Below are 20,619 nucleotides of genomic sequence, written 5' to 3'. Positions count from 1 at the left end.
GGAGCAGAGGAGATGGTCTCCATAGCCTCACTCTCAGTCCAGAGACCCATCCCAGTCCATAGTGCCAAGCACAGGTTTCTTTTGGGTCCCACATCCCACAGCTGGGGCACACTTGACTGCAGTAGTAGCAAGGATGGTGGGGACACATGCTAAATCAGGAATGTGGAAAATTCATTTCTTCAAAGGCTTGTAAGTTATGCTAAGTGTAGTCAGAAGATCAGGCACCCCTTCCCAATTCAGTTTTTCGTGACAAATTCCAAGTGTGCTCTACAGCATAAAGGCATTTAAGCACTTCAAAAATAAGATCTTCACAACATTTTTATCCTAGACAAAGCCCTTCTTTTCCTGCCTCTGTTCTTAGATCATGTTTGGTAGCAGTGAAGTCATCCTAAACTTCCATCCTCAGCACGGAAAATTTCACACCAAGCCATGGACGGTTAGCAAGTGATATGCTACATAAAGCATAGCTTACCAAGCAAAACTTAGCACATGGTATGCTACCTTTAGCTGTAGTTAAAGCTTAACAAACTCATTTAAAGGAGAACAACTGACAACCCTATTGTAAGCATTGTTACGTATTTCAAGTATAACATTACCAAATGCAAAACAGTGTTTAAGCTAGTAATAAGAGCACATATGTGTAAATGAAAATTATAAAATTAATCTCTTCAATTTTACCTTTAGTTTCATCCACTGCAATTACACAATACATTTTCCTCAGTTGGGAAATCTCAGATGAGCGAATGATTTTGTAATCCAGAGTTGCTTACAGCAGTATAACAACAGTTGCGTAACTGTGGTGAAATAAAAACACAGGTTTACTCTAACTTCCCTTTCATTGACAAGCTGACAGAGCCATTAATGCTTTTTTAGCAAGTGTTTTCTTTTATTCCAAGGATTAGTTTACTGAACAGTAACAACTGGCTACCTTGGCACACGCAGACACTTCTCCCTGGAAGTGCTGTCCCTCGCCTGGCTAGGAGACCTTCAGTGATCTGCTCCAGCAGAACACGTACGTTATCTCAGGAAACAACAAAATGTCTCTTCCCTATCCTTCTTCAAACTGCATTTCTAACGAACTTAAGCCAGAGCTGTCAAGTGTTTAATTATTACTTATAGCAGAGACCAACCTACAGATGGTGGTCAGAGGGTTTATTGTGCCATGCCAGTGAGATCCCACTGTTCCTGCCTTTCTGCAGCAACAACTCTGAGCTTTATCTTTGCATTGCTGTGATGTTAAGGGCATGCTTCTTGTATTAAGCTGAATAAAGAGTGTCACTATATATTAACCTTAACTGCACAGAACATAATTGAACTCAATGGGGCTACTGCCCTCTGTGTTTCAGCGTGACTCAACTTTGAAGAAATAATAATTCACTGGTTTACAAAGGCAGAAATAAACTTTCTTTATTTTACAGGACATGCAGGTGCAATACTGTGATTATAGACACCGGCACGATTCACCTTGAGATTTTAGTTATATCTTGCCAAAAGAAGCTATTATCAAGCCCCAAATGACTCTAATAACACTTCTATCAATGTGGCATCTAGAAGTTCCTTCCCTAGTGGGAAGAAAAGCATCTCTTTTCTTCCACTGTTGAAAATTAAATGCACAGTATTAGCACTAACAATGAGGTGTTTAACTTCAAAATTGCCTTTCCTGGAGAGAATGAAAACACTACTTGTTTCCTTTTTAAAAATTAACAGCGGTGTTTTTCTCTCTTCTCTACTACACGCACTTGTTTAATCAACCCGAGACACAGTATGTCTCTAGTGCTCGGAGAGCACCTCAGGTATACACCTATGTTTGTCTGGGCACGCATGTGTGTGGTATCCCACACTCCAGGGCTGGGATCCAGCCTGCTTCCAGTATGATTCAAGCAATGGTAACAAAGTAGAAAGAAAATGTCTGGGAGAAACAGGTAGGGAAGACAAAAGGCTTGATTTTGGTTTAAGCCATCTTTGCACCAACAACAAAGCTACATTGATAAAGAAGGAGCATTAGAGAAAATTAACCCCAAATTAACAGCATAAGGTGCAAGAAAGGCACCAGACCACAGAAGCTGCTCACTGTGGTGAGCCATTCCACAAGCACACAGGACTGTACTCTGACTTTTCTTCAGCTGTCGCCTATGTTTCTGTTCACATGTATGGTCAGTGGGCAAAGAGATGAAATGGCTCTCAGTCCATTTGTCCCCTAAAACTGGGTGAGAAAAACTTGTTCTCATCAGTCCTTGAGCCACTCTAGGATCAGACAATGTAGTAGGCTCTGTAGCTGAGCCACCCACACTCCCTAGAACAGTGCTTTTGGAGGAGCCCCCCAGGACTCACAGGTGAGTCCACATAACCTTATGCACACAGGGTGACCAACAGCAGATACAAAACTCTGAGATGTGTAGGCCCACCTCTGATGTTTGGCATCAGGTGCTGTCATTCAGCCAGCAACACCAGAATATGACTTCTAGGGATCGCTCTGAGTGTACAGGATGCCCCTGTCACCCTCCAGAGTCTAACCCTCCCGAGCTCACACTCTGAACTGGTACATGAGCAGCTCAACACAGACTAGCCCTTAGTCACTGCACTTGGCAGCTCAGATGGTTGTGGAGGAGGACAGGGCAGTCGAGGCTGTGCTGTTTGCTCTGCTACCTTCGCAAGAGTACAGGCAGTCCTGCCACAGCTACTCAGGCCTGGTTGAATTCCTGCTGTCCCCGAGGGGCAGATCTCAAGCCTGGGCCAAGTCCCAACTGGCTTTGTCAGAAAGCAAACCAGTTCACTAAAGAGCACGAACAGGCTGGCAGCATGGATGATCCCAGCTCGAGTGCAAACTCAGACCTTTGTTTGCCGGGGATTCCATTCACCCTTCCCTTCTAGGGTCCATATTGGCCATGAAGTCAAGAATCGTGGTATAGCAGACTCAGAGGCCCAGGAGAGAGGCCCACCTCATTTCTAAGTGGAAACCCTAGTGAGACAGATCATGCCCTTCACGTATTTGAGCATACATTACCAGATAACCATATGCAGGACAGATACAACTGATGCCTGGAAACAGATGGGTAACGCAACACTAGTGGCGACCACAGTGCTGGTTTTAAAACTTCTGACATTGTTTCTAAACAAATCCATTGCTCCAAGAAACCCACACCAGGCAGCATACAAACTTTCTGCCTTTTTCTGCCTCTATGTGCAAATACAAAACAATAGCGAGTCTGTCAGGTCCCATCCCACTCATTGCTGTTCGCTTGCTCTCTGTCACTGAATTATTCTTGCCAACGCACAAGATAACATCGTGTGGGCTAACCAAGAAAGTGAAAGAAAAGCACTTCCACACAAACAATGGATACAGAGCAAAAGTGCATCCGACTACTTTTTTCTGTCTTGGTTTCCTTAATCACTCAGTTTTGCACCATAGAGGTACTACAAGTTAAACCACTACATAACAATTTCCATGAAATAAGACATTAAGGTCACTTAAGGAGAAACACTCCTTCCTGAAACACAATCTATCTTGTAGTTCACTTCACGATGACATGTGGGTGCTAAGAATTGAAAACTCAAGCAAACACAGACTTCTAATTTGGGAAGAGAGGTGAAAATCAATACAGCTCTCCTGAGACAGCCCTTTGGAATTCAAAACCCTCTGCTCTGTTGCACTAGTTCAGCAAGCACCACCTCGGCAAACCGGAGCTTGTGATATTTTCATAGCATGCTTATTACTTTTTCACAAGGAATTCTCCAGCTGGTTTTGAATCAAATTCTAGGGTAAACTTTTGACACATAAAGACAGCCTAGAGCTGCAAGAACGGTTATCTGAACCCTTTGTAGCCAGCAGCCCTCATGCTTAGAACCCCTCATCTAGTGTTTTCTCCAAAATGCTGCAACAACCCAGTTCCTTGCTGCTGCTTTCCCATCGACCACCAAGGATCCACAAATTGATCCCATGAACTCTGACCTCAGCAAGGCTGAAACGACTCTGTAAGCAGGATTTCCGTTCACACTTTTACCAGGCAGAACACAAAAGTGGGTAACCGCACCCATGCTAGCTCTTTTCCCCCAAGACCCCAAAAAGTCTGAGAGAGGGCTGTGGCAACCCGCGGTCTGTCAGAGGCCCAAGGGCTAAGGACGGCCGGTGAGCAGCTCTCCGGAAGCTGACGCTCCCCTAAGGACGAGCCTGAACGCAGCCATTCGCGTGCGGCGCCCACGAGCGCTGGGAAAAGCCTCAGCCTGCAGCTGCAGCTGCAGTGCAGAAACAAACAAACACAAAAGAAGAAAAAAGCCAAAGCCAGCCCGCTCCGTGGGCGCTGTCCGCACGCCCACAGGGGCAGGGGAGCGCCAGGCGCCTGAGGGCCGAGGCGCCGCCCCAGCCGCCTCCCGCCGCGCCCTCAGGCACCCTCCGCCCCGCCGACCACCGCTAAGGCAGGGCCCGGGCGCGCGCGCTTCCCCCGCGGGCCGTTAGGCGGCACGAACCGCCCTTCACTCATCCCCTTCGCGCGCCGCCTGGGGGCGGGGGCGGTGGGATGCGGCAGGGCCGCGCGCGCCGGTTGTGAGGTCATCCCGCGCGGCCGGAAGGAGCGGGGCGGTTGTTTCCGTTAGGGGGGAGGGGGGGCAGAGGAGCGCCCCGCGCGGGGAGCCGGGGCGCGGGCGGGCGGGAGTGGGTCGACCATGGCGGCGGGGAAGGCGGTGGCCGAGCCCCTGGGGCGGACGGCGGAAGAGGTGGCGTGGGCGGAGGCGCTGCGCGGGGCCTGCGAGCCCGAGCACCACTGGCGGCACCGCCGGGAGTTCCTGCTGCGCAACGTGGGGGAGCCGCCGGCGGCGGGCAGCGCGCAGCTCCAGCGCCTGGTGTCCCTCTCCATGGTGTGGGCCAACCACGTCTTCCTGGGCTGCCGGTGAGTGCGGGCAGCGGCGGCGGGCCCCGCGGGGCGGGCGGCGCAGCCGGCTGACGACGCCCCTCCCCTTCTCTCCCCTTGTCGCCCCTCCAGGTACCCGCCGCAGGTCATGGACAAGGCGCTGGAAATGGCCGAAGGCATCCAAGTGACCGGCGCGCCTGTCCGCACCACGAGAGATGAACTGGTTGCCAAGGTGAAGAAAAGAGGCATATCAAGTAGCAATGGTTAGCAGATCATAGCTGTGACAATACATAGGAGTCTAGAAAATGCTTGGTTTTGAATGTTCGGTGTACCTCGGGCTTAGAAAGTAGTCCAAATAATTTACTTTTTAAACTCCTTGTTAATCCTTTCCCCTCTCTGTGCTGTTTTTTCCTCATATAATATCTGTAAAATGGATGCAACGCATACGTATTTCACTGGTAACATAGAGCTCTTGTTGTGGTATGCTTTGGTATACTTTAAGCTGATTATTTTTTTAATGCGATGTACTCTGGCTTAAACGTGTTCTTATTACTTTGCCTTTAGCACTAGTCAGACGTTGTTGCTTTGTGAGAAACTTAGTTTCTTAAAGAAATTCTTAAAATGGTATTTTAAAAACTTTTTATGATATTAATAGACAAAATAAGGTCACATAGTCTACTTAAGGTACTTAGTAATTTTTGGTTTGGACTTCACGGTAGAAGTACATAACTTGAATATTTTTAGGTTTTGTGTCAAAAAATGTTAAAATATTCTGAAATAGTAGATTAGTACTTGAAATTACAGTTCAAGGTGTATTCCTAATATATACCTTTTAAATTCACAGATACTATTGCTAGAAGATTTTAGAAAATTGATAAGTTGTCTCTAAATGGATATTTCGTAGTGCAGAAATTAAAGAGGATAACATACTTTACCTGTTTTGCAGAAGGGGTAGAGGAGCCCTTCAAGAAGCGAGCTGTTGAGAAAAGCGAAGATTCTAAGGATACTGGAAAGGATGTGAAAACAAACAAGGCAGAAGCCCCGAAGGAAACAAAGAGCACATTGCCAAAAAAGCAGGGAAAAGATACTAGCAAAGATCCACAAAGCTCCCAGTCAACTTGCAGTTCAACTCAAGAAATGGTCACAGCATCAGACATAGGAACAGAAGGAAAACCTGCTAAAACTACTGAGGAAAATCCATCCTCATCTGAAAAAGAGTCCGGAGAGAAGCCTTGCTCAAACCCACCTAAGGAAAGCAGCTGTGAAAATGTGCCGTTGCCTGAGAAGAAAACCACAGTAAGTGCAGTGCCACCGACCGCCAAAAGCGCCCCGCAGGCGGAGGTGGTGCCAGCGGCAGTGCCACCGACCACCAAGAGCACCCCGCAGGCAGCGGCAGTGCCACCAACCGCCAAGAGCACCCCACAGGCAGCAGCAGTGGCAGCAGCAGTGCCACCGACCACCAAGAGCACCCCGCAGGCAACAGTGGTGGCAGCGGCAGTGCCACTGACTGCCAAGGGCACCCCACAGGCAGCGGTGGTGCCACCAACCACCAAGAGTACCCCAGAGACAGCGGTGGCAGCAGCGGCGGCGCCACCGACGGCCAAGGGCATACCGCAGGCGGCAGCGGCGGCGCCACCGACGGCCAAGGGCAGCCCGCAGGCAGCAGCGGTGGTGCCACCAACCGCCAAGAGCGCCCTGCAGGCGGCAGCAGTGGCGGTGCCACCGACCACCAAGAGTGCCCCGCAGGCAGCAGTGGCGGTGCCACCGACCACCAAGAGCGCCCCACAAACAAGTGCTACACTGCTGTCTTCCAAAAACCAAGCGAGTGCCCCAGCATCAGTGTCCAAGAGCGGCACTCAGGCGGGCAGCTCACTGCTGCTGGCCCCCAAGAGCGGCGCTCAGGCCGGCACCTCACTGCTGCTGGCCTCCAAGGGCACTGCCAAGGCGGGCTCCTCGCTGCTGGCCTCCAAGAGCAGTGCCGAGGTGGCTGCCTCGCTGCTGGCCGCTCGGAGCGGTGCTCAGCAGGGATCCTCGCTGCTGACTTCCAAGAGCAGCGCTCAGGTGGCTTCTTCCCTGCTGGCCGCTCGAAGCGGTGCTCAGCAAGGTCCCTCGTCGCTGGCCTCCCGGGGTGGAGCTCAGGCAGGCGCTTCCCTGCTGGCCTCCAAGGGTGGCCCGCAAGCAGGTTCACCACAGGTAGCCTCCAAGAGCATCTCACAGGCAGGTGAGAGTCCTGCTAAGGCTTTGTGCAAACCATTAACCAGCGAAGATGCAAAGGAAAGGCAGCCTTTTTTCAACAGACTATACAAAGCTGTAGCTTGGAAACTGGTTGCCGTTGGAGGCTTCAGTCCTAACGTGAATCACGCAGAACTTCTAAGCTCATCTATTCAGTCTGTGAAAGCTACGTTAGATGTTGCTTTTGTTCCCCTGAAGGAACTTGCAGACTTGCCTCAGAATAAGAGCTCTCTAGAAAATATCGTTTGTGAACTGAGGTGCAAGTCTGTCTACTTGGGTACTGGCTGTGGTAAAAATATGGAAAATGCCAAAGCGGTTGCTTCAAGAGAAGCTTTGAAATTATTCCTCAAGAAGAGAGTTATTGTGAAGATATGTAAAAGAAAATACAAAGGTAGTGAAATTGAAGATTTGGTACTTCTGGATGAAGAATCAAAACCTTCGAATTTACCTCCAGCTTTAAGAAATCCTCGTGAGATCTTGTAGGGGAGAATTGCTGTTTGTACCATGTATAGTATTTCAACACAAGGACTCAAGGTTAATTTTGTACTACAAAAACGTAGGCTTCCAGATATTTTGTATTTCTTTCTCAGTTTTGCAAGACAATGATAGTCCTTTCACTTGGTAGCAATTGTATAACACTTGTTAGAGATGACAAGTGCGCATCTAAAGGTATGCCTTAATATATAGCACACTAGTGTGCTGGTTTATTTGCAAAATAGTCTACCTAATTCTTCTATTTTTAATTAAACAACTAAGGTACAATTTGCTGTTTAAAACCTGACGATTTTGTAATTCTTACGATTTGATGGCAGTGTGCTCAATTGTCTACCATGTCTTTTTTTAGCCACATAGAAGTACGTATATAGGGACCATAATACTTGAATGATTGAAAGTAGTTTAAAAATTTCAGTCAAAGAGTTGAATTGTCTGTTTCGGGCTTGTTGCTCATAATGTTCACTGTTGCTCATACTAGGAGAGGAAATAGTTGGTTGACCCTTTTTATGGGATGTTTTCGTAATGCCGGCAATATAAGTGACCCCCTGATCCCAGTTAACGTTACACTAGCAGGTTAGATCCCATTTAACATTAGACTGGCAAATTCTCAACTAGCAGTCAAGTCAGAGCTACTTCAGCCACCAAAACTCTGTAAGCAGGCTTAATTTATATTGTGAAATACCATTTACAGTTTTTTTGAATAAACATGGGTTTCTATACTAAGCATATTTTGACTGCTACTAAAACAATAAAACCTCTGGGATAAGCTTTTATAGTGCTTTGGGTTTGGCTCTTGAATATTCCAGCCATTTCAATAACTTTGCGGCACCTTAAGAAGAGCTTTACTTTGGCTTCAAGGTGTAATCCCACAAGGATGGGTGGTTTTCTTGGGATGCGTAGCTGAAATGCTGTAGAACTGATAGAGTGGACCTATAGAATATCTGTTTCTACTTTTATAACACTGAGGTAAGCCAAGCAAAGATGCCGCTGTCTGCTAGATACAGTGAGCCTGTTGTGAAGTGTTCACAGGAATTGAGCCTGCCCTTTGCTGTGTTTTTACGCCATGTACAGAATGGTTTGAAGCAAAGAGAGCGGGAGATTACCTTTGATTTTCACTGTTACTGAAATACCTGCACAAACTGCATGTTTTGATATATTGTGTAATGACATGTAATTGTAAAAACATAATGTCTTCAGTGCTGTTTTGAATTACTCTTGTCCGATTACAGTAGTTAGCATCATTTAGTGGTGACCTTACACTGACCGACAGATCCATCGGTCAAGTACTGCGGGAGTGAGGAGGAGTTCCCGGGGTCTCGGTAGTACGTATGTCCCCTTAAAGACTTTGAAGTTCTTTGGTGATTTTGGAACTGCGCCACGATGGCATTGCTATGCCGTACCCTACGTGACTTTGAACAGCGGTGGCTGTCCAATCCCCGTAGCACCTGCAGCCCACAAGGCGCTCGTGCTTCCCCGTGGCCAGGTGAGGACTTCTTCCGTCTGGCCCCTGTGCTTCTGCGGCCCCGGTCGCCCTCCGCTCTGGTCAGGTTTCTCAGGAGTCCCCCCACGGTGTTTCTGGAGCACAGCCCCACATTCGGAGTGCAATGCGTTAAACTGCGTCTCGTGCGACGTAGGAGTTGGTGCGCGCTGGCAGCACAGGGCAAGCTTCAGGCTGTATTTCGGAGTCGTGGTATTCATGCCAGGAAGCGTGCGATCTGTTCTCACATCCTTGCCCTATTCAGGTGGGACACAGACTGGCTGTTTCTGCCGGGCGGGAGTTGCGTCCTGTGCCCCCCCGAAGCACAGCTCTTCTGGCCGTTAGCGTGGGCATCTCGGGCAGATGCCTGCCTTGAGAGCTGCAGCGTGCGTGGTTCCAGCCTGTAGAGCAAAGCTCACCCTATTCACTGACCTGAGGGGCTGCTAGTGTAATGGTGTTAACAGACTGAGGTGCTAGATGCCTTTTTTTAAAGTTCTGACTTAAGCTTACTTTTTTCTAAATTTTGAATGTTATTCCTCTTTGATGTTTGGTTGCGATTCATTAAAGGATGAGTCTGTAGCTACTCTGAATAGAAACTGAAAGTTGAAGTGTGTTATTTTTATTTCACATTCTGCACGGAAAGCAGCTCAACAAGCAGATTCCGACATACACGTAAATAAGCATTAAGTGTTTGAATGAGAGTTCATTAACATTTCATTAACCCTTAAGGAAGAAATAAAGATTTCAGAGAGCCGGCTGTGGCAAGGAGCGTCTGTGCGGTCCTGTCGGTTCTGAAGCCTCGGGGCCACCCTCCACGTGCTGCCCTGGCCTCTAGCCACCGGGGTGCTGGGCTGCAACTGCCCGACGTCGCAGACGAGGCCCGGCTCGACCACATGCACTGACGCTGTAGGCGGGCAGAGCCGGCTCGGGGCCACAAACGAGACCGACCAACCGAAAGAAAATCTGACCCTGTTTTTCCTGCGGCATCAGAGCTGACTCCCGTTTCGCCGGGGGGCTGCTGGAGCACTGTGTCCTGTCCGTTCCCGGCGGAGGGCCGCCCGCCCGGGTACTGCTCGCAGGTGATGAGGCACGTCCCCCGTGGGGGCGATTCCCCAAACGCTCGCTCGTTCCAGCTTGCAGGGCTGAAGGGACGCGGGGACTGCAGCGGGGACTTTAGCGGCGGCGCGGGGCGCCGGCCACAAGGCGGCGCTACGGCGTCCCGCCCGACCCGCGCAGTCGCTGCCGGCGGCGCCGCTGGGGGCGTGGCTCCGCGCCCAGCCACCGCTCGAGCCGCCCGCCTCGGGGCGGAGCCGCGGTGCTCAATTTGCTTAATGTATTCCCAGGGCGGCGCCGTCCCCTCCGTGGGGTGCGTGCCGCGGCCACCCGGGAGCGTGGCGCTCCTCCAGGGCGGCCGGGCCGCCTCCCTGCTTGTGCACCGCCTGCGGAGACCGGCCCGGGGAGAAACGCGGCGGCTAGCAGTCCTCGCTCTGACCTTGAGGGCCTCGCGGCTGGCGCCTCATATAAGGAGAGGGCGGCAACAATATGAAGATGGGATGTTCTGAAGACCTGCTCGCTAGGCTACTCACGGAGGACGGTAGTTTCTCAGGGGCCCCGCGCCCGCCTAGGGGAAAGTCCCCGGACCGACGGCAGAGAGTGCCGGGCGCTACCCGCGCCCCCGTCCGCCCCCACCTCACACTGTCCCCGCCGAGACGCCACCGGGCCGAGCGGGTGAGCGTGGGGCGGGCTCTCGTCACGGCCACAGACACGCAGGTAGTGCGCAGGCGCACTAACAGAACGGGGCTCACTCTCAGGTCATCCCCTTTTAGCCGGGGCTCCCGAGCGGCCCCCGCCGCGCATAGGCCGGGTCTGGCCGCACTTCCCCGCGCCCGCAAAAGGCCCTCCCTCCTCCGTGGCCCCATGAGGAAGCGAGAGGCCCGAGGGAAGATGTCCTGTCACCGCCGTTCGTTTGCACCGCGCAGGAGTCCAACATCCGACACGGGGGGTCTGACGCGTGTCCGCGGGGCAGCCCAACAGCTGACGGAGCACAGAGCGCGAACGTCGCGCTTCCCCAGCGCAGCCGTCGGTCACACGCCCCCTGCGCCCCGGAGCAGGGCGAGCCCTGCCCAGCGGGTGCCACGAGTGTATCTGCCCGCGCCGGGCAGGCTCTGACGCTCACGCTCCCCAACACTGCGCCAGGTGCTGCTGCCCGCAGCAGCCACGCACGGAGGTACTCGCCACATGCACAGACTGGATCGATGTCATAGGCAGTGCCGTCCTTGCCTCTAGTATGTCCCGCAAGTCCCACATCGCCGTGCTCGACTCCGTGGCGCTAAGCAAGCCCTCTGCTGCCCTCCGGTCCTGCCTGGGTGTGAAACACGACAGCAGAGCACTGGCGGAGACCCCCGAAATAGCATCGCGTTCAGGCATCTCAGGCCCAAACAATTTAACGCTCCCCTCACCCAAGCAGCACTCAAGCAGCCCATAGCCAACACCTCCTTCTGCTTCATGCTCTCAGCATTCCTGAAGCTCCTGGGGTGAGCCCACGGCTGCTAAAGTGGCAGGGTCTTTCTTTTTGGTCGAGCGGGCACAGTACATTTTGCAAACCCCGCTGGTTTCCAATATCTGCTGTTCTTCCAGCAACATCCTCGCGGTGACATCTTTTCAGCCGTATCAGTCCCCCCTGCTAGGCAGGAGACCAGCCTGCAGAGCGGGCAGTGGCTCTGCACAGAACTGGCTACAACACCTGTCTGCTTCACCCAAGAGCTTTGAAAGAGTGCACAAGGGGCTGACAAACCACCTGGCTTGAGCCAGCATTTTGGTGGCTGTCTTAGCCACTTGAACTACTTGAGCATCTTTCTCTCTTTTCTCCTATAATTCTTCATGTGATCACCTATGTGTACGTGGGAAAACAGATTTCAAATTCAAATGCTATCAAAGAACCCATCCCAAAAGAAACAACTAAACTAGGGCACAGGTCTATGAATTTCTTTGGTTTTTTGGTTGAGAAACTGTAATGAAATCCCAGTGTCCTAGTTTCATCTGCTAAAAAGGAGACATCTAAGGCTCTAGGAAGCTAATGTTTTGTGAGCTGTCATCCCTCTGCAGTGCAGGTAGCACCTGTGGTACAGGCTGAAGACCACAGACAAGCTGGTGTAGACAAGCTGAAGCCTGTGCAGTGACTGATGTGGGTTTGTTTTTCTTTGTTGGCCTTAAAGATTGCACTACATCACCTTAACAATTTGGGCTGGTCTTCTCTCTGTGTGGACAAAATTCTCTCACTTGTAGTTTATTTAAATGTTGGTCTTCAAATTTGTTAACAGGAGAGAATATGTCAAAAATCACACTCATCTCGACTATGGATGACAAAAAGCTGACATGACATGGTCTTGTGGTCCAGAGACGGAAGGAGAAAAGCACACATTGAAAGAGTTTTGATGTTGTCTCTCTTTCACTAGGCAGATCTGTCCCCCAGCTTTTTAAGTGGCAAACTGCAGAGAAAATAACAGCACTATCTACTTCGTAGAATATTTGTAAGCTTTTCTTCCAGCTAAAATGTGCATTTTTGCGATGTTTTGCATAGTGTATAATGTGCCACACTTTGTCCATTTAACCAAAATTAACTTGTATTTTTGTGCCTTCTAGATGGTTCTGTTAGTTGCCACAGCCACAGCAAAGGTATTGCCATTAGGTAGGTTATGTGTTTTTAAGAAAATATTGTCGTTTATGCCCTTATCCCTGCACCACCCCCCATTTTAAATCTGCTGTCAGGAAGTATCAGTTTTTACGCTGTGATTAATTCCGCTCCTCTTCCTTGCATGGATCTAAATGTGTGCGATTTCACCGAGCCCCTGCGACGACAGTGACTGCCCGGGGCTGAGCTTGGGCACCTGCCAGCGCAGAGCTGGCCTGAGCAGAGCGGTACGAGCGCTCGCAGGTGCCTGCTGGGCCGTACGGCTGGCCTTCCGTACACAGCTGCAGAGGTCCGCACCCGCACCGAAGACACACTCGCACAGGAGCGCTCGGAAAAGCAGGTTTTATGGCGATACCTGGTAATGGCTTCAAACACGTCATTGGCTAATTTTGAAAATGGCACACGATCATCAGGTCTGAGCACAACCGCCTGTTGCTAAGGCAATGGAAGATTAAGTTCCAGTGGTTACCAGTTAGGAATTTTCTCCCTCCAGCGACATTCCCGCAACTAAAAAAGCATTGTTCAGCTCTGACACCTGAGCCTACAGCTCTTTAAAGTCTGAATTGTCGCTGATGCTCAAGTTAACTGTTAGGCCCAACTGGAGTGCAAAACGACTTGTTTTAAATGCCACTGTCAGAGACGAATCACATTGGGCAAAAGACACTTTGTTACTAGTAAGAAAGCAAATCTAACCAATGTTTGCCTGATTTCCTAAATCTTCTGGTGTTTTACATTTTAACTGCTGTCTAAGAGACTGTATTCAGTCAGATGCTGCCCATATTTTAACAACAGCCTTCCACCCCAAATCCTTCCTTAGTTTGGAGCAAATGTCACATTTCTGTTTATTATTTTGGGGAAGAGGATGGTTGAGAGGCTAGAGATCGATTCATCTTGTTTAACCAGTATTTTTTCTCACAATTACAACCAAATAATAAAGCAAATGTAAACTCTGTCTGTTCGTGGGAAAAAGTCATATGTTAGCCGTATCAAATAATACTATTTTTGGTAACTTGCAGTAAGTGGTGGCACTGAAAAATCTGCATAGCAGCAGCATCACCCCTAAGAAACACATAATGCAGGTAACTTGGTGCTACGGTTGTTTTGAAGATACGAAATTACTCTCTGGTGCTACTTGCAGTGACTTTTCATTCACCCTAGAGAGTAACGATTTGTACTAGGTTTGGATAAGCAGATTCCAAAGAGAAAAAACAAAATGCACACTAGGAGGGAAATAAAATGAAGCTTCCTCCTGTTTGGTGTGGAGTTTTAATGATGTATGCCAACACTCCCTTCAAGTTCTCAGGAGAACTCTGAAATTCATAAATGCAATTACCCCATTTCCATATACGGCGTGGAATTCATTTCACTGACATCTGTGACAACAGACATGGGCTCCCCTTACAGTTAATGGAGACATTTTTAGGCCAAAGCCTATTTATAAGAAGATTCTCTCTCATTCAATGTGTTTGGCTGGATGACTCCTGAGTTGGAAAGGAAAATTAACATCCACATACAGGATAGCATTATGAATGTCTTAAACCATCAACTACAGAAACTTCCTGCAGGTGCACTGCCCTTTTGTGAAATGCACCCATTTCATAATCTTGACTACAAAGGTGCAGTCGTGCATGTTTGTTCCTCACACAAGGAAGAAGTACGGATGTGTTCTCACATGACTTGTGCGGAGTAGCAGACTCACAGGAACACAGCATGCAGGTTAGCTCAGGTAAGAGCACACAAAACACCCTTTGTTTATTGTGGGCAAAAGGGGCTCAGTTCTTTTCCATTAAAGTCATCTGGATTCTTCCGTTTACTTGAGTGGAAGAGGATCAAGTGTCAGGGCTCAAGTAAGACAGTAAGGACGGTTGCCACATATCTGCGTAAGTTTAACACTAGTTACCGTTCCTCACCTGGCTTCCCTAAACATCATCTGGACGCTTCCCGAGCTCTTTGGCATGGGGAACGTCTCTGGAGCCAGAAAGCAAATCGGCCCATCGTTTATGCTTTAAGACAATAGGTGAGGAAGAAGAGTCACTGGAAGCTGTGTCCTGGAGAGGAAAACAGGGACATGTTACTTCAGCCACCAGTGGACAGATCCGTGTTGAAAATGACAGGGAACGATCCATGCGGCTCCACCCATCGCAGCAGCCAGATGCTGCCCCTCAGCTGGTTAGCAGCGTCCCCCTCCTCCTCAGAGCTGCAGGTCCTATGCCAGCCAGCATGCCTGTGGGATGGTGCTGGTGTCCTGCTCCGGCTGACTTCCAGAGGGCGTTCTGAACAAAGTGGGTACTCTCGGAAAGGAGCAGTGTGGTTCTGCTCAAAACAAAGTGACGGTATGTCAGTATGCTCTGATGGAAGCAACGATGTCATACAAAAGTGAATTCCTATCAGCTCCTCAAAACACTTTTGGGTACAGCCATGGAATTAGAGTATGGAAGCTGAATGGGAAGAACTGTAAAAATACATAAGTAGTTGTCACAAAACAAAGCACGAAGTAAACTTAGTTTGCCCGCTTTACTCCATTTTTCACCCTGCTCGTGAGGAGATAAACAGAACCCATGCGGATGCTGCAGCTGCCTTCTTTCCCATGTTAATACAAGGCAACTGATTGCTAATTTGGGGTCAGGAAGAGATTTTCTTTTAGAACATATTGGCAGAAAACTTGGAACTTCTCTCCAGTTTTTGAACAGATGTTTGCATTTGGATGAGGAAGAACACACATCTCCTGATCAGTGCAGGATGTTTCTTACTTGGTGCTACAGAGCTCTTTGATACAGCTGAGGATGAGGCTCGCTGGGAAAAAAACACATGCCAGCGTCTTCAGGAAATGTACTGGTTTAAGTTTATCACCTTATTCAAAAGATCTGATGTTAGCCCATGTCTTGCGTAAAGGAAAGAGAAAAATAAAAATGCTTGTTGCCATGTGATTTGAGTCCCACCAGATAAATCAAGCCTAATATTTAAGGAAAATTAAAAGCGATGACATCTGCAATTACAGGGAAGTATCTTTTCTGGATGATCTGATGTTAGAGAAGTTTTCAAGAATAGCTTACCTGGGCAAACATGCTACCACCTCTGTAGCTGTGGCAAGGACAGCTTCTTCCAGGAATACCACCTATACAAAGGTCAACTATGGCCTTTCTATCCGGCCTTTATATGGCCTTTCTATACAGCCTTTATATGGCCTATATCTTTCTTCAGCTGAGTTTTAAAAAAAGCCCATCTGGCTTGTACTCATTCTTTCTTTTCTTCATGTTTCTTTTCTTGGTATCTTGGAGAATTCTTCATCCTCTTCATCCCATGGAAACCACAGAAGCATACCTACCAAGAAATATAAAGCATCAAAACCCAGTTCTGTTCCATTTCCTTAAAAGCAGCACCCTGTTATCAACCCTTGGGCATTTCCACTAAATGTGAAGTAGGTCCTTCACAACGACAGGCCCTTATGGTCTTGTCCTCATCAATAATGTGCTTTTCATTATTTTTTTCCACAGGCTGAAACTCTTCTTAGGCCATCAATGGAAAGCTGAAAAAAATGTAACCAACTTGTGTATTATTAGGTGAAACAGGACAGGACAGCTATGATTTGAGGATGTGAAATCAGGATTATGAAAGATGAGAGGCAAAACTGCAAATGGGGAAAGTAAGATTTTGGACCACCACAAAAAGAAGTGGAATACTCTGATTGGGACTTTTAAAAACTATACTGGGAAAAGATAAAGAAACAAAACTGCTGGGATCTATTCTCCATAAAAAGTGGGGATAGTTCAGAGATAAAGAAATAAATCTAAATAAATTGAATGTAGGACTTCTGTGTATTATTTACTCTTGGAAGACAACCATTGAGCCGGGTTTTATGCAATACACCCTAACAACACATCCTCGATATCACTGTGAATGTTAACCTCAAGCTGACAGTTCTCCACTTAGCAGAAAGGGCTGGTGGAAATGTATGGTCATGCTGCCTGTCCATCTCTACACACAGCAAGGTTTTGCTCTACCATGCCTCCTCTTACCTCCAGATTATTCTTATAAAGTCATTGAAAGAACAGACATAGTTGGGTGGCAGAAGTTATCAACCTGCAAACTTCAGTCCAACACATCAAAATTCTCCAGTGCTTGCTCTTAGCCATTTCGAGGCACGATCAAACCAGAGAATTCAGCCTGCTGCTCTTGCTTTCCTCCCCGCCGAGGCTTCAAACATGCAACAAGCCAAGGCTTCTTTTTCCTAGGGAAATCTGGCCTAACATTACTGGTGCATTCTAAACACTACTCAAAAATTAAATCTTCATTTTAGTGTTCAAAAGCAGCAGACAGCACTTAAATTCAGAAAATGTTAGCTCATCTCTGCTGTACCTTAGATACTGCTTCCCCCATGGTGACAAACAGCAAGCTTTTAGCACAGAAGCCACCTGTAACAAATGTTATGAAGTATTCTAAAAAGACTTTCTTGGCCATTTCTTTACCAACGGTGCATACTTAGTTTCTTGTTAGAAAAAAAGTGGTGTGAAAATGTCATTTTTGAATTGACATTTAATTGTAATTAACATTCAATTTTAACCAACACATTAATTTTTAATTAACATTTTGGCTTTATTTTTCTGCTCTGCAGGGGAAATCTATTTTCTCAGCTTTGTTTCTTCATGAGATGGCAGAACGATACAGCCGTTCAAAGTTACTATAAGCAGAAACACAACCCCTCAAAACAGCCAACATCTTTCTAAAGAATATTGTATCATTTCTATTAATCCAGGTCCTTTTGCGCTGGTATACAGTCAGTGCTTTTCGCCTGTACAGTATTACCTGTTAATATTATATGAAAAAATTCAATTGATGAGGCTTCAGTTACTCAGAAGTGACAGCAATGAACACCATACCATACAGTTTCAGCAGGTTACTGCCAATGGAAGTGAAGGTAACTAGGTTACTTTCACTTTCTAAATCTATTTGTGCAAAAATGAGACAAGTAGCACAAAACGATCTGAGGCTTAGCTTCATTAATCTGAGCTGTCATGATACACTAAAAAGAAGCATCTGGTTTTACTTGTGTTATGGATTTTAAGAGGAAAGTGTCCTCTCAAGAACACGAACACACTGAGCTGCAGACTTCCCGGTTTTTGGGCCAGAGCGACATCAGTGTGATCAAGAATGTTTCGAAAGTACTGCTTACAACTTTGTTTTCATTCATTTTTATGAACTTGCCAACACATTGCTGACTTGGGCAAAGTCATCTGTCTACAGCTACAATTACTCAACATCTTAGAAGCAGATGTATGAAAATAACTGTCATGCAGGATACCAGCTTAGCAGCTGCATGAGTTGAAAGTTAAGGATGTATTTAAATACTTTCGTTAACTGGGGTCTTAAGAAAATGATACTTGCAGGCTGCTGTCATGTGAGATGTGGATCTGCGGGCTGGTCAGACAAAGTCAGTGAAGGTCAACACCCTAATTTTGCCACAGGACTAGCCATGGAGCCATCTGGCTCAGATTACGTTTTCACAGAATTGTAGGAAAAAAGTAGGCTGGAAGGGATCCTCTGGAAGCCATCGAAGCAGAGCCAGCTTCACAGCCAGATCAGGTTGTGCCAGGCCTCATCCAGCTAGGCTCCAAAAATATCCAAGGATGGAGACTATACAACGTCTGCACAATTTGTGCTGCTGCTTAACCACTACTCTAGACCATGGCATCCCAAAATGTTATCACAGTATGAGTATGGGTACTCTTTTAGTGCTGGCCACTTACCTATAGGTAGGAATGTGAGACAGAATGGTTTGGGGGGGGTCGCATTTTACTTTTTTTTTTTTTTCCATTTCACCCTTGAATTCAATCATCCCTGATGGTGTTTTTTCTAAGTTTGCTAGACGTCATATTTTTCCTCACTTTTTTTCAGGTTCTTGAAATATAAATGCAGCATACTGCAAAACATACAGGCTGTTTTGAGACTCCACGAGATTTTTTCTTTTCCTGATGCTTCCCAATTATTATTCAGGTAGTAAAGATCAGGAAAATGTCTGAAGGAGAGGTGGGGATGAAATCTCAAAGTTTTAGTAATTCTATCTGCTTTATATCATACTCCTAGTAGGAAAAAGTATATAGCTAAAAAGTATATTTCTACTTCTGTTTCCTTCTATATTTGTTGTGGCCAGCATTTGATAAAAATTCTGATAAAATTGGGAAAGACAGGATACGCTGTCAAAATTGAACTCAAAGATTTGTTGGCAGGAGAGCGGGTTTTAACAGGCTAAACTTCTTTGATTCCTTATTTAAAATTCTCTGAAATGATTCCTCAAGATAAAATGTCACTCAGCTTCCCTAAGTAATAGTTTATCACAAACCATTTTGCACTTCTTTAAAGCTCTCTTTTAAGTCTCTTTATGCTGTTCTTATGGGCAAGACCAGTCTAAACTGCTGCCCCCTACAATTGGAGGATATGAATTAATTAGATGCCTCACTTTACCAACGGCTACAGTGAGAAAAGCTTGACTATGGAGCACACTGTTGCATACCAGACAGAAACCTGCCTTCCCTGCACTATGCTACTGGTACGAACCTCACCCTCATGATGAAAACTGTTCTTCAGAAATAAATTGTTGCAGACACAGGTCACAACAGTGTTTGGGAGAGAAACACGCAAGCCATCTGCAAAAAATTCAATGTGTATATACATTTTATTGCAATAAAGCTTACTCGCATTCCTCTCTCATCAGACACATCACCTTTGGAAAGGCGCATTTTAAGAGATTTAGTGCCATCGGTGCTGACAGATTATTCTGCACGCCAAAATACTCCAAGAAAATGAGAGGACGGTGCAAAGGGTAAGGTTTCGGCATCAAACGCAAAACTTCTGCGCTTTTCTGCTTGCTCAGGTATCTCCTGAAAATGTGGGAAGGTTCGGGGTTATCACTGAAAGTACAATGCAGAGCATCACGGCCTGTGCAGGGAACCAGCGTAACCCACGACAGCCGCCAGACATCCCCGAGATAAACTCCTCAACGTCTCTAGGGACAGAGAACGTGTTGCGAGGAGCGAATAACCGGGTGGGTGAACTGACCGAAGAGTCAGGGAGTGTTCATCAGCGCTGACAAACACCCCCCACGAACAGCAGGAGGAGGCGCACCCGAGGGACCTTCGTGGGATCTCTTCCCCTCAGACACTCTCGGTCCTCAGAACGAGGGAGCAGGGCCTCTCCCCGCCCTGCTAACAGCTGCGGCGGCGGCAGAAGCTGACCGAAAACCGGAGGCAAGGCGGGACTACTCACACCTGACGGTCATTTCTGCTCTCTTCACTTTCGCTTCACACAGGTGCAACCGGGGCCTGCGCCCGCCCGCCAGGCCCCTGCTGCGTCGCCCGTTGAAGGAACGGCCGTTGGGAGAGCCCCCCACCCCACGCGCGTGGCTCCCCCGGCAACAAACGGCCACCCGCCCCGGCCCGGGCGCTGCCGGGGCACCTGGTGCGGAAACAGCCGGCAGCACCTTTAAGAGAGGCTCCGCCTCCGCGCTGGTTCCCGCCCCTTGCCGCGCCTCGGACCAATAGAAGCAGGCGAGAAGGGAAGGCGGGAGAATGCGAACCCCTCGCAGCGCCGCCAACCGCGCCTTATAAGGGCAGGGCCTCGCGCATGCGCGCAGCCTGGCGGTCAGGGGCGGGGGCGCGGAGTGGGTTTTGCTTCGGCGGCGGTACCGCGGCGGGAGGGGGCGCGGGACCCCGCGTGAGGGGCGGCCCGGCCCGGCCCGGTGTCGGTGTTCAACCGCTCACCGCCCCTCGCGGCGTGGCCCGGCAGGCCCGGCTCCCCGACGGACTTAGAGGGGCGGCGGCAGGAGGGAGCGGAGCGGGGCCGCCGCGGGGACTCCGCGCCCGGTGCGGGCTGCGCGGCGGCGGCGG

At 48.5% G+C, this 20,619-nt stretch overlaps 1 protein-coding gene and 1 non-coding gene across 3 annotated transcripts; both read left to right on the top strand.

Annotated features, from left to right (window-relative positions):
- Positions 1 to 4,659: 4,659 nt before the first annotated feature.
- CDKN2AIP (CDKN2A interacting protein) lies at positions 4,660 to 8,759 on the top strand. Of its 2 annotated transcripts, XM_086464070.1 has the most exons (4): positions 4,660 to 4,883; positions 4,977 to 5,107; positions 5,791 to 6,377; positions 6,591 to 8,759. In XM_086464070.1, exons 1-4 carry the CDS (start codon positions 4,660 to 4,662, stop codon positions 7,557 to 7,559), a joined length of 1,911 nt encoding a protein of 636 aa, XP_086320196.1. In that variant the 3' UTR covers positions 7,560 to 8,759. The 2 variants fall into 2 exon arrangements, with proteins under 2 accessions (XP_086320196.1, XP_086320195.1); XM_086464069.1 differs by having other exon boundaries at positions 5,791 to 8,759.
- Positions 8,760 to 10,599: 1,840 nt separating this feature from the next.
- LOC147415661 (RNase MRP) lies at positions 10,600 to 10,865 on the top strand. The gene has a single exon (XR_015183488.1).
- Positions 10,866 to 20,619: the final 9,754 nt, after the last annotated feature.

Source organism: Leptosomus discolor, chromosome 4, assembly GCF_034619465.1.
Source record: "Leptosomus discolor isolate bLepDis1 chromosome 4, bLepDis1.hap2, whole genome shotgun sequence".
Taxonomy (NCBI): domain Eukaryota; kingdom Metazoa; phylum Chordata; class Aves; order Leptosomiformes; family Leptosomidae; genus Leptosomus; species Leptosomus discolor.
The sequence above is the reverse complement of the archived record's forward strand: the minus strand, read 5'-3'. Positions and strand labels throughout refer to the sequence as shown.